The sequence below is a fragment of the Salmo salar genome, chromosome 09 (genome assembly GCF_965601325.2).
Source record: "Salmo salar chromosome 09, fSalSal1, whole genome shotgun sequence".
Taxonomy (NCBI): Eukaryota; Metazoa; Chordata; class Actinopteri; order Salmoniformes; family Salmonidae; genus Salmo; species Salmo salar.
This window is the reverse complement of record NC_138299.1, coordinates 98,571,211-98,583,708: the sequence shown is the minus strand read 5'-3', so window position 1 is coordinate 98,583,708 and position 12,498 is coordinate 98,571,211. Positions and strand designations below refer to the sequence as shown.

At 44.2% G+C, this 12,498-nt stretch overlaps 1 protein-coding gene across 2 annotated transcripts in view; it reads left to right on the top strand.

Annotated features, from left to right (window-relative positions):
• The window catches only part of LOC106612256 (proton-coupled amino acid transporter 1), a 67,922-nt gene that overhangs the window by 14,244 nt on the left and 41,180 nt on the right, over positions 1 to 12,498 (top strand). For both annotated transcript variants that reach the window (XM_014213256.3, XM_014213255.3), the window contains exons 2-7: positions 5,391 to 5,483; positions 6,220 to 6,346; positions 6,616 to 6,706; positions 7,184 to 7,272; positions 8,590 to 8,679; positions 8,980 to 9,064. In XM_014213256.3, coding sequence (XP_014068731.3) covers positions 5,453 to 5,483; positions 6,220 to 6,346; positions 6,616 to 6,706; positions 7,184 to 7,272; positions 8,590 to 8,679; positions 8,980 to 9,064 — 513 coding nt within the window. In that variant the 5' untranslated portion in view covers positions 5,391 to 5,452. The remainder of the gene's footprint in view (positions 1 to 5,390; positions 5,484 to 6,219; positions 6,347 to 6,615; positions 6,707 to 7,183; positions 7,273 to 8,589; positions 8,680 to 8,979; positions 9,065 to 12,498) is intronic.

Sequence of the window (12,498 nt, the reverse complement as noted above, 5' to 3'; positions counted from 1 at the left end):
AGTGACAGGCAGTGGCTGAGCCAGCAGATTTTCTGACTTTATACACTGCACTCTTTGAGAGAGGTAATTAGCAAACCAGCCCAAAGACCCCTCAGAGACACCAATACTCCTTAGCCGGCCCACAAGAATGGAATGGTCTACTGTATCAAAAGCTTTGGCTAAGTCAATAACAATAGCAGCACAATATTGCTTCAAATCAAGGGCAATCGTAACATCATTGAGGACATTTACATTTACGTCATTTAGCAGACGCTCTTATTCAGAGCGACTTACAAATTGGTGCATTCACCTTATGATATCCAGTGGAACAACCACTTTACAATAGTACATCTATATATATATTTTTTTTTGGGGGGGGGGGGGGGGTTAGAAGGATTACTTAATCCTATCCCAGGTATTCCTTAAAGAGGTGGGGTTTCAGGTGTCTCCGGAAGGTGGTGATTGACTCCGCTGTCCTGGCGTCGTGAGGGAGCTTGTTCCACCATTGGGGTGCCAGCGCAGCGAACAGTTTTGACTGGGCTGAGCGGGAACTGTGCTTCCGCAGAGGTAGGGAGGCGAGCAGGCCAGAGGTGGATGAACGCAGTGCCCTTCTTTGGGTGTAGGGACTGATCAGAGCCTGATGGTATGGAGGTGCCGTTCCCCTCACAGCTCCGTAGGCAAGCACCATGGTCTTGTAGCAGATGCGAGCTTCAACTGTAAGCCAGTGGAGTGTGCGGAGGAGCGGGGTGACATGAGAGAACTTGGGAAGGTTGAACACCAGACGGGCTGCGGCGTTCTGGATGAGTTGTAGGGGTTTGATAGCACAGGCAGGGAGCCCCGCCAACAGCGAGTTGCAGTAATCTAGACGGGAGATGACAAGTGCCTGGATTAGGACCTGCGCCGCTTCCTGTGTGAGGCAGGGTCGTACTCTGCGAATGTTGTAGAGCATGAACCTACAGGATCGGGTCACCGCTTTGATGTTAGCGGAGAACGACAGGGTGTTGTCCAGCGTCACGCCAAGGCTCTTAGCACTCTGGGAGGAGGACACAATGGAGTTGTCAACCGTGATGGCGAGATCATGGAACGGGCAGTCCTTCCCCGGGAGGAAGAGCAGCTCCGTCTTGCCGAGGTTCAGCTTGAGGTGGTGATCCGTCATCCACACTGATATGTCTGCCAGACATGCAGAGATGCGATTCGCCACCTGGTTATCAGAAGGGGGAAAGGAGAAGATTAATTGTGTGTCGTCTGCGTAGCAATGATAGGAGAGACCATGTGAGGATATGACAGAGCCAAGTGACTTGGTGTATAGCGAGAATAGGAGAGGGCCTAGAACTGAGCCCTGGGGGACACCAGTGGTGAGAGCACGTGGTGCAGAGCCGGATTCTCGCCATGCCACCTGGTAGGAGCGACCTGTCAGGTAGGACGCAATCCAAGAGTGAGCCGCGCCGGAGATGACCAACTCGGAGAGGGTGGAGAGGAGGATCTGATGGTTCACAGTATCAAAGGCAGCAGATAGGTCTAGATTCTAGACTCTAGAAGGATGAGAGCAGAGGAGAGAGGGCTAGCTGTAGCAGTGCGGAGAGCCTCCGTGACACAGAGAAGAGCAGTCTCAGTTGAATGACAGTCTTGAAACCTGACTGATTTGGGTCAAGAAGGTCATTCTGAGAGAGTTAGCAAGAGAGCTGGCCAAGGACGGCACGCTCAAGGGTTTTGGAGAGGAGAGAAAGAAGGGATACTGGTCTGTAGTTGTTGACATCGGAGGGATCGAGTGTAGGTTTTTTGAGAAGGGGAGCAACTCTCGCTCTCTTGAAGACGGAAGGGACGTAGCCAGCGGTCAAGGATGAGTTGATGAGCGAGGTGAGGTAAGGGAGAAGGTCTCCGGAAATGGTCTGGAGAAGAGAGGAGGGGATAGGGTCAAGCGGGCAGGTTGTTGGGCGGCCAGCCGTCACAAGTCGCAAGATTTCATCTGGAGAGAGAGGGGAGAAAGAGGTCAAAGCATAGGGTAGGGCAATGTGAGCAGGGCCAGTGGTGTCGTTTGACTTAACAAATGAGGATCGGATGTCGTCAACCGTCTTTTCAAAATGGTTGACAAAGTCGTCCGCAGAGGGGCGGGAGGGGGAGGAGGATTCAGGAGGGAGGAAAAGGTGGCAAAGAGCTTCCTAGGGTGCTTGGAATTTAGAGTGGTAGAAAGTGGCTTTAGGACCTTTAAGGCACATTCATAACCTGAGCGGAAACCAGATTTCGTACCAGAGAGGATACTATAGACATCAAGAAAGCCAGTCAGTTGATTATTGACAAGTTTTTCCAACACTTTTGCTAAACAGGGCAAAATAGAAATTGGTCTATAACAAGTTAGGATCAGCTCGATCTCCCCTTTTTAAATAAAGGACGGACCATGGCTGCCTTCCAAGCAATGGGAACCTTCACAGAAAGGAAAGACAGGTTAAAACGGTTGGTGATAGGCTTGGCGATGATAGGGGCCGCAACCTTAAGGAAGAAAGGGTCTAAACCATCTGACCCAGATGTTTTTTGGGTGAGTTTCAGGAGCTCCTTTAGCACCTCCGACTCAGTGACCGCCTGCAGGGAGAAAATTTGTAGTGGGGCATTGGAAAAAGAGGGAGAAGCATCGGGGATAGTCGCATTAGAAGGGGTGGGAGATGAGGAAATGTTGGACGGGCAAGGAGGCATCGCTGAGTCAAATAGGAATCCTGAAATGAAGTGGTGATTAAAGAGCTCAGCCATATGCTTCTTGTCAGTAATAACCACATCATCAACATTAAGGGACATGGGCAGCTGTGAGGAGGAGGGTTTATTATCCAGGTCTTGAATCATTTTCCAGAACATCTTGGGGTTAGACCCACAGATCGAGAACTGCTCCTTAAAGTAACTAACTTTGGCCTTCTGGATAGCCTGAGTGCACTTATTTCTCATTTGCCTGAACGATAGCCAGTCAGCCTGAGTATGCGTGTGCCGAGCCTTTTGCCAAATGCAATTCTTTAGGTGGAGTAACTCTGCAAGGTCACGGTCGAACCAGGGGCTGAACCTGTTTTTAATTCGTGTCATGAGTCTTGCTCTGGAAGCAGCAATGCAGAGTTGTCATAAAACCTGATTTTTAACCTAACCATAACGTTAACCACACTGCTCATCAGTTTTTACAACAGACAAGTTTGACTTTGCAGCTGGCGTATCAAGTGGAAATCGCTCAGTCTACTTCCAGGGCAAGACTCGTTACAATAAACCTCAATCTGCCAACATTTGATGGAATTTATTGTGGAAGAATGGTGCTCATCCCGCCAATAGAGTTCCAGACACTTGTAGAATCTGTAAGGTCTGGACTCACTGTCTGTATAAGAGAAAGTCTATAAGCTCCAGTGCTGTATTTCTATTGCATCAGCCGTAGAACTGTGCATGACTTTGGCATTTTCCGTGTCAGGAGAAATCAGCTTATTTGCGTTTTTAACATAACCTGCAACAATGTAAATAAATACAGCAAATTGAATTGCTTCATGACGGCAACAGGTTAGAGGTCTATGAATAGAATCTACTAGCTATTTCCCAGAATGATCATCTTCAATACAAGATCATTTTTCTTCGATCCAGCAACAAGAAAAAAAAACTGTACTGATAGTCTAAAAACAATCAATATTGATTAGGCCTAATAGCCAATAAAACTCACTTGACTATTTGCTAATTGTCTAAGTTGTTCTTCAGCACACATGGTAGCACGTTGTGCTACTAATAACTTACTGTCCGTCACTCCCCTGAGGGAGGGAACTGACGGATAGGTGTGTGTGTGTGTGTGTGTGTACATAGGCCTACATGTGTTGACAAAGAAGTTGAAGTTAAACCAAGCCCTGGGACGTTGTCGCACGAGAGCGACAATAAAATATTAAGTCACACTCCCAGGAGAACAGAATGTAGCCTGCCTCGTTGCCTTTTCAGAACAGACAGAATGTAGCCTGCCTCGTTGCCTTTTCAGAACAGGAGAACAGAATGTAGCCTGCCTCGTTGCCTTTTCAGAACAGCAATTGTAATTTCAAGGTTGTTCGGCAGTCGCAGTCAGAAACTGACTGTACAGTAATAACATAGAACTAGCCTCGACTCCAGAAGTTCTAGGTTTCTCCAGATAAGAACACTGCTGGTGCTTGAGGTCTGGTATCTGGTAGACCATTTATAAACTCAGCAAAAAAAGAAACGTCCTTTTTTCAGGACCCTGTCTTTCAAAGATAATTCGTAAAAATCCAAGTAATTTCACAGATCTTCATTGTAAAGGGTTTAAACACTGTTTCCCATGCTTGTTCAATGAACTATAAACAATTAATGAACATGCACCTGTGGAACGGTCGTTAAGACACTAACAGCTTACAGACGGTAGGCAATTAAGGTCACAGTTATGAAAACGTAGGACACTAAAGAGGCCTTTCTACTGACTCAGAAAAACACCAAAAGGAAGATGCCCAGGGTCCTTTGTTCATCTGTGTTAACGTGCCTTAGGCATGCTGCAAGGAGTCATGAGGACTGCAGATGTGGCCAGGGCAATAAATTGCAATGTCCATACTGTGAGACGCCTACGACAGCGCTACAGGGAGACAGGACGGACAGCTGATCGTCCTCGCAGTGGCAGACCACGTGTAACAACACCTGCACAGGATTGGTACATCCGAACATCACACCTGCGGGACTGGTACAGGATGGCAACAACAACTTCCCGAGTTACACCAGGAACGCACAATCCCTCCATCAGTGCTCAGACTGTCCGCAATAGGCTGAGAGAGGCTGGACTGAGGGCTTGTAGGCCTGTTGTAAGGCAGGTCCTCACCAGACATCACCGGCTACAACGTCGCCTGTGGGCACAAACCAATCCTGACATGACTCTGCATCATGACAATGCCACCAGCCATACTGCTCGTTCTGTGCATGATTTCCTGCAAGACAGGAATGTCAGTGTTCAGCCATGGCCAGCGAAGAGCCTGGATCTCAATCCCATTGAGCACATCTGGGACCTGTTGGATCGGAGGGTGAGGGCTAGGGCCATTCCCACCAGAAATGTCCAGGAACTTGCAGGTGCCTTGGTGGAAGTGTGGAGTAACATCTGACAGCAAGAACTGGCAAATCTGGTGCAGTCCATGAGGAGGAGATGCACTGCAGTACTTAGTAACTGGTGTGGCCACCAGCTGTATTGAATGTTACTTTTGATTTTGACCCCCCCCCCTTTGTTCAGGGACGCATTATTCCATTTCTGTTAGTCACATGTCTGTGGAACTTGTTCAGTTTATGTCTCAGTTGTTGAATCTTATGTTCATACAAATGTTAAGTTCGCTGAAAATAAACGCAGTTGACAGTGAGAGGACGTTTCTTTTTTTGGTGAGTTTAGCATGGAATGAACTACCATTACATTGTCCTTACCACAGTGTCTCTGGAGGAGGAATCGGAGAGGCAGCAGGAGGATCCACCCAGCAGCAGCGGACCAACCATGATCTCTGACACTGACAATCGCCAAGACGGTATTGAATTTGAAACCCCATGGCTCTGTTTAGTCAGAACAGACACCTGTATTCATAGTGTCTCAGAGTAGAACTGCTCATCTACTTCCAGTGTCTCCGTATGAGCAGGAGGGTGATATATTATTTGATGCTAGAAATAGTACTCCTACTCTGAGTAGCTTCATGATTACAGGCCCTGGGCTGCATTCAGCAGGGCTCAACGTTGTGGAAGGTGCTGATTTGCAATATATTATGTAGAACAAACAAGATTCTCTGACATGTAGAAGAAGGAATGAGATCATGTCTATTCATGACATTTGCCTAGTGAACATATCCAGGAAACTGATGTAACGAGTGATTGATTAGATAACAAATTTTTCCACATACAGAGGCTATCTTCTTCTGATATAATGTATTTCATTACTTTCCATTCAGTGTTTTTCTTTTGGATGAGAAGTAGCCTAAAGTGTCTTGTTTGGGGATGATCATTAGCTAACACTGCTTTGTTTGTGTCAACAAAGCAGGGCCCAGCCTAGCAGACTGATTATGGCTAGAACTCTGGTCCTTCTGTGGGGATTCTGTGTAGTACAACCCTACTATCTACAGTATGAAGTAATGTAGCAGAATCTGTCATCTCAGCAGCAGAATTAAGACATTCTTCTGACTGGGGAATTTTTGCGATTGAATATGAAGTATTATTGAAGTTGCCGTTGTACCAATCTAACTGTAGGAACAACTGTGTGTCCCCGTATTGCAGGCCCAGGTCCAGTTCTCTCCAGGATATCAGCGAGCACCTCTGAGGAGGATGTTCTCTGTCCTACTCCACCTCTACCCCCCGGACCTGATTCTCGGTACGAGAGAATTGGAGGCCAAACAGGGACTTCGTAAGTACGTTTATGTTACATGCGTATATGTATATTTTTTTCATTACAGCTCTTGGTCATACAAAATCAAAGAGCGTAACTTGTATTGTTGTATTGAAACAAAGTCAAAGTCAATCCCTAGCAGCACAGTTTCCATCCTGAGACCTGAGGCCCCTTACAAAGAGCTGATTATATGAGAGCGTATGGGACCCTGTATTCATAATTGTTTGACATTATTGTGTTAAGGGATGTGATTTGACACTGATCATGTTTTATTTGTTATGTTGTAGGTTTTTACAGACCCTGATCCACCTCCTGAAGGGGAACATCGGTACAGGGCTACTAGGCCTACCTCTGGCTGTCAGGAACGCAGGCCTTGTGGTAAGGGTTAGGAGGGGAACATCGGTACAGAGCTGCTAGGCCTACCTCTGGCTGTCAGGAATGCAGGCCTTGTGGTAAGGGTTAGGGTTAGATGCGGAACATCGTTCTCCCACCATTTTATTCAGGTGTCCTCTTGTATTTGTTCAAAACCTTTGTCATTATTTCAACAATCTTACTTTGATCTATTCTATAGCTCTGTAGTAGATGTCCATGGCTAATACATTTATTCTGCCAGTGCAGTGTGAGGGAATGACACAATCCCAATGGGACTATTAGGGTTGCAGAAATTCCTGGAACTTTCAATATATTCCCTTGTTTTCCAGAAATCCTGTTTGGAGGATTCCGGATTCTCTGCTTATTCTCTCCTGATTCTAGAAACCTCCAACCGGGAAAACCAGGGAATTTATTGAAAGTTCCCGGAATTTTGCAACCTTAGTGACTATACCTAATGACACTGTCTTCTCTCTTCCTTTCCAGTTAGGACCTCTGAGTCTGTTTGCCATTGGGATGATAGCAGTCCACTGTATGAATCTGCTTGTAAAATGTTCCCACCACCTCAGTGCAAAGTAAGTGGAGCCTTTCTCACACCATTTGTCTGCAGCACTTCTCAGTTGTTCCATAATTATATATATTTTTATTTTCTTTAACTAGGCGAGTCAGTTAAGAACAAATTCTTATTTACAATGACGGCCTACACCGGACAAACCCGGGACTCCCAATCATGGCCGGTTGTGACACAGCCTGGATTTGAACGAGGGTGTCTGTAGTGACGCCTTAATCACAGTGCCTTAGACCGCTGTGCCACCCGGGAGCCCCATAAACATATCCAATTGTTGTGCATACTGTTGTACAGCTATACTGAACAAAAATATAAACTCAATATGTAAAGTGTTGGTCCCATGTTTCATGAGCTGAAATAAAAGATCCCTGAAATGTTCCATACGCACAAAAAGCTTTCTCTAAAATTGTTGTGTAAAAATTTGTTTACATCCCTGTTAGTGAGCATTTATCCTTTGCCAAGATAATCAATCCACCTGACAGGTGTGGCATATTAAGAAGCTGATTATACAGGGGCTTCATGAATTTATTTCAATGGACTGATTTCCTTTTATGAACTGTAACTCTGTAAAATCTTTGAAATTGTAGCACGTTGCATTTTTATATTTTTGTTCAGTATGGTTTGAGTCAAGAATCAAGAAGAGAAGTACATTATGCACTTGAGTTTGACGTCTATGAGGAAATCTCTCACATTGTCCTGGAAACTGTAATGGTGAAATGTGTTCAGTTCATACTCTAATCTAAGTCAATGTCACCACGATGCAGCTATGCCATCAAGCTTAGTATTGGATAAAGCAGGATGTTTAATGAATTTGAGTCCACCATGTTGTAGTAACACCCTTATGGGTGTGTTCAGACTGCAAGTTATGTTGTTGAACTGGTGTGGTTAATTTCCTTTTGTAGGAGAAGTGAAAAGCGTTTTTATTTTGTAATACAAGCAAACTGAAACAAAACGAGCACGATGTGAATGCACCCTAGATTTCAGTTGCGTTGGATACTCAACATCCATTGTTCACAACCCTGTTCTCTATTATACAATCAAACAGGTTAATAATGGTATATCAGTAACCTGTCTGTCAGGTTCCTCACACTAGTGACCAGGTACCAGGCCCCAGCTGAAGTAACACTGTCACATTTAGTGAACATGGGGTATGGTCACCTTGTATGGTCATTTTATTGACGGTTGTTTCAAGTTGTGTGGTCGTTGAAATCTGGGCCCATATTCAGTTTTTCCATTCAGACCAAAATGAATAAGATTACATGGACAACGTAGATCTGATCCTAGATCTGAATCTGGGCCCTGAGGGATGTTCCCTCTGTTCTAGGTTGAACAAGCCCTTTCTGGACTATGGTGATGCTGTGCAGTATGGTATGGAGAATGTCTCGTGGCTGAGAAGGCACTCAATATGGGGGAGGTAAATATATCTAGAATGTGTCTATTGTAGAATGTGTGTACAGTAGTTACTGTAGAATGTGGCTACAGTAGTTACTGTAGAATGTGGCTACAGTAGTTACTGTAGAAGAACCTACAGGAAGGTTATGAATCATATGAAATGTATTCTGTAATAACAAGTGGAACTCCCTAGAGTCTTCTATATTATGGCTTGTGTTTTCACCTTATTCAATAAGTGTTTGGTTTAATATCTGGTGTTTTCAGTCCCCTCTAATGTTTAGAACCGATGTTTATTTGTGTCCTTGTCCCTGTTTTCCTTCAGGCGGATAGTGAACGTGTTTCTGATCATCACCCAGCTGGGTTTCTGCTGTGTCTACTTCGTCTTCCTCAGTGACAACGTCAAACAGGTAGGGGACATGTCATCAAGTTGACTAGTACTGTTTCACACCACCAGGTGGTATTGTTTACTTCTTCCTGAGCAGGACCAGCAGTTTGGATGTTATCATCACTGGAGTGGACAAGATTCCAGCAGTTTGGATGTTATCATCACTGGTGTGGACAAGATTCTAGCAGTTTGAATGTTATCATCACTGGTGTGGACAAGATTCCAGCCAAACTCTTCTGCTCGTTCTGTTACTCAGCTACAGTGCATTCGGAAAGTATTCAGACCTCTTGACTTTTTCCACATTTTGTTACGTTACAGCCTTATTCTAAAATTGATTAAATTGTTTTTTTCACCCTCATCAATCTACACAATCTACCCCATAATGACAAAGAAAAAACAGCCACTCCTGCGTTGTCTTGGCTGTGTGCTTAGGGTCGTTGTCCTGTTGGAAGGTTAACCTTCGCCCAAGTCTGAGGTCCAGAGCGCTCTGGATCAGGTTTTCATCAAGGATCTCTCTGTACTTTGCTCTGTTCATCTTTCCCTCGATTCTGACTAGTCTCCCAGTCCCTGCCGCTGAAAACAATTCCAGAAAATGATGTCATGGCTTTAGAACTTTCTGATAGACTAATTGACATCATTTGAGTCAATTGGAGGTGTACCTGTGGATGTATTTCAAGGCCTACCTTCAAACTCAGTGCCTCTTTGCTTGACATCATGGGAAAAATCAAAAGAAATCAGCCAAGACCTCAGGAAAAAAAACACAAGGACCTTGTGAAGATGCTGGAGGAAACAGGTACAAAAGTATCTATATCAACAGTAAAACGAGTCCTATATTGACACAACCTGAAAGGCCGCTCAGCAAGGAAGAAGCAAATGGTCCAAAACTGCCATAAAAAAGCCAGACTACGGTTTGCAACTGCACATGGGGACAAAGATTGGACTTTTTGGAGAAATGTCCTCTGGTCTGATGAAACAAAAATAGAACTGTTTGGCCATAATGACCATCGTTATGTTTGGAGAAAAAGGGGGATGCTTGCAAGCCAAAGAACACCATCCCAACCGTGAAGCATGGGGGTGCAGCATCATGTTGTGGGGGTGCTTTGCTGCAGGAGGGACTGGTGCACTTCACAAAATAGATGGCATCATGAGGAAGGAAAATGATGAGGATATATTGAAGCAACATCTCAAGACATCAGTCAGGAAGTTAAAGGTTGGTTGCAAATTGGTCTTCCAAATGGACAATGACCCTAAGCATACTTCCAAAGTTGTGGCAAAATGGCTTAAGGACAACAAAGTCAAGGTATTGGAGTGGCCATCACAAAGCCCTGACCTCAATCCCGTAGAAAATTTGTGGGCAGAACTGAAAAAATGTGTGCGAGCAAGGAGGCCAACAAACCTGACTCAGTTACACCAGCTCTGTCAGGAGGAGTGGGCCAAGATTCACCCAACTTATTGTGGGAAGCTTGTGGAAGGCTACCCGAAACGTTTGATCCAAGTTAAACCATTTAAAGGCAATGCTACCAAATACTAATTGAGTGCATGTGAACTTCTGACCCACTGGGAATGTGATGAAAGAAATAAAAGCTGAAATGAATCATTCGCTCTACTATGATTTTGACATTTCACATTCTTAAAATAAAGTGGTGATCCTAACTGACCTAAGACAGGGAATCTTTACTAGGATTAAATGTCAGGAATTGTGAAAAAATTAGTTTAAATGTATTTGACTAAGGTCTATGTAAACTTCCGACTTCAACTGTACATGTTCTCTGGGAATGATACCACTCTATCACCCCGACCTTCATTAACCCCTGTGCGGCCTCCGTCCGTATGCGGGACGGACATCCAGCGAAAAATCATATCGCCATTAGCATAACAAAATGTAATAATAAAAAAATAAAAAATTCAAATTATATCGTTTTATAGATACACCTCTCCTGAATCGAACCACGTTGTCCGATTTCAAAAAGGCTTTACAGCAAAAGCAAAACATTAGATTATGTTAGAGGAGTATATCGTAAAAGTAGCCACATAGCCATTTTCCGACCAACCACATGCATCACAAATAACCAAAAAACAGCTAAATGCAGCACTAACCTTTGACAATCTTCATCAGATGACACACCTAGAACATCATGTTACACAATACATGCATTCTTTTGTTCGATAAAGTTCATATTTATATATAAAAACAGCATTTTACATCGGTGCGTAACGTTGACTAACTATTTTTCCCTCAAATGCATCCGATGAAACAGAGCTACAATTAACTTTACTGGGTAATCATACTTTGCGATGAAAGGGGATGCGATACTCTGAAAAATAGGCTAACGTTACAGTTCAGCGCCATCTTGGAACAATCGCATATCACATCTAGTCTTGTATACTATTGTCAATAATCCCTTTCCTTTGGTTGTCTTCATCAGAAAGCACTTCCAGGAATCCCAGGTCCACGACAAATGTATTTTCGTTCGAAAAAAATACTCTGTTATGTTCCAAGAGCTTGTTCTTGTTAGCGCGTCTGAAGGCTGCTCCAAAACTTCCGTCGGCCACGGGACAGCCATTTTGAGAAAATGCATTTTTCCCCCATTTAGATTCGTTCAAACATGTCAAACGTTGTATAACATAAATCTTCAGGGCGTTTTTCAACAAGAGAGCCAATAAGATTCGAGGGGGACGATTGCATTGTGTTTCAAAACGTTTCGAAAGGGGAGGGTAACCAGGGGCGCCGGCGTCATAATGGTGATGGCCCTCTCCGTGTGACCACGTTCCACAGCGCCTCATTCATTCAATTTTAACAGTAGAAGGCTCAAACCAATTTGTGAAGACTGGGGACATCTAGTGGAAGCAATAGGAAGTGCTCAATGAACCATAGCTCACGGTGTGATTAATAGGCAACGTGATGAAGTTGAGTTCGCAATTCAGAATTCCACTTCCTGTTTCCATCTGTCTCAGGGTTTTGACTGCCATATGAGTTCTGTTATACTCACAGACACCATTCAAACAGTTTTAGAAACTTTAGGGTGTTTTCTATCCACAAGTATGAATTATATGCATATCCTAGCTTCTGAGTTTGAGTAGGAGGCCGTTTAAAATGGGCACGAATTTTTTCAAAAATCGCTTTAGCGCCCCCTATCCTAGGGGAACGCCAAGAGGTTAATGAGCTTCCACAGATCTCCACCCCAGTCACATTCCATCTCACTTAACAGCCTGATGTAAACATTCTGTCTCAACCACAGGCTTCATGTTTACCTCACTTCCTGCTATAGATACATTTGCACATATATCATTCTATCTAACCCATAACACACTAGTAACTACTCCTAATGCACACCTCCTCTTATAAACAATTAGTCAATATACATCAGTCCTTCCTCTGGAACAATGGTCACTCTTATGTTCCACAAAACCTAAAAACATATTGACTTGAAAAGGAAAGAAGAAAAAGTACATGTT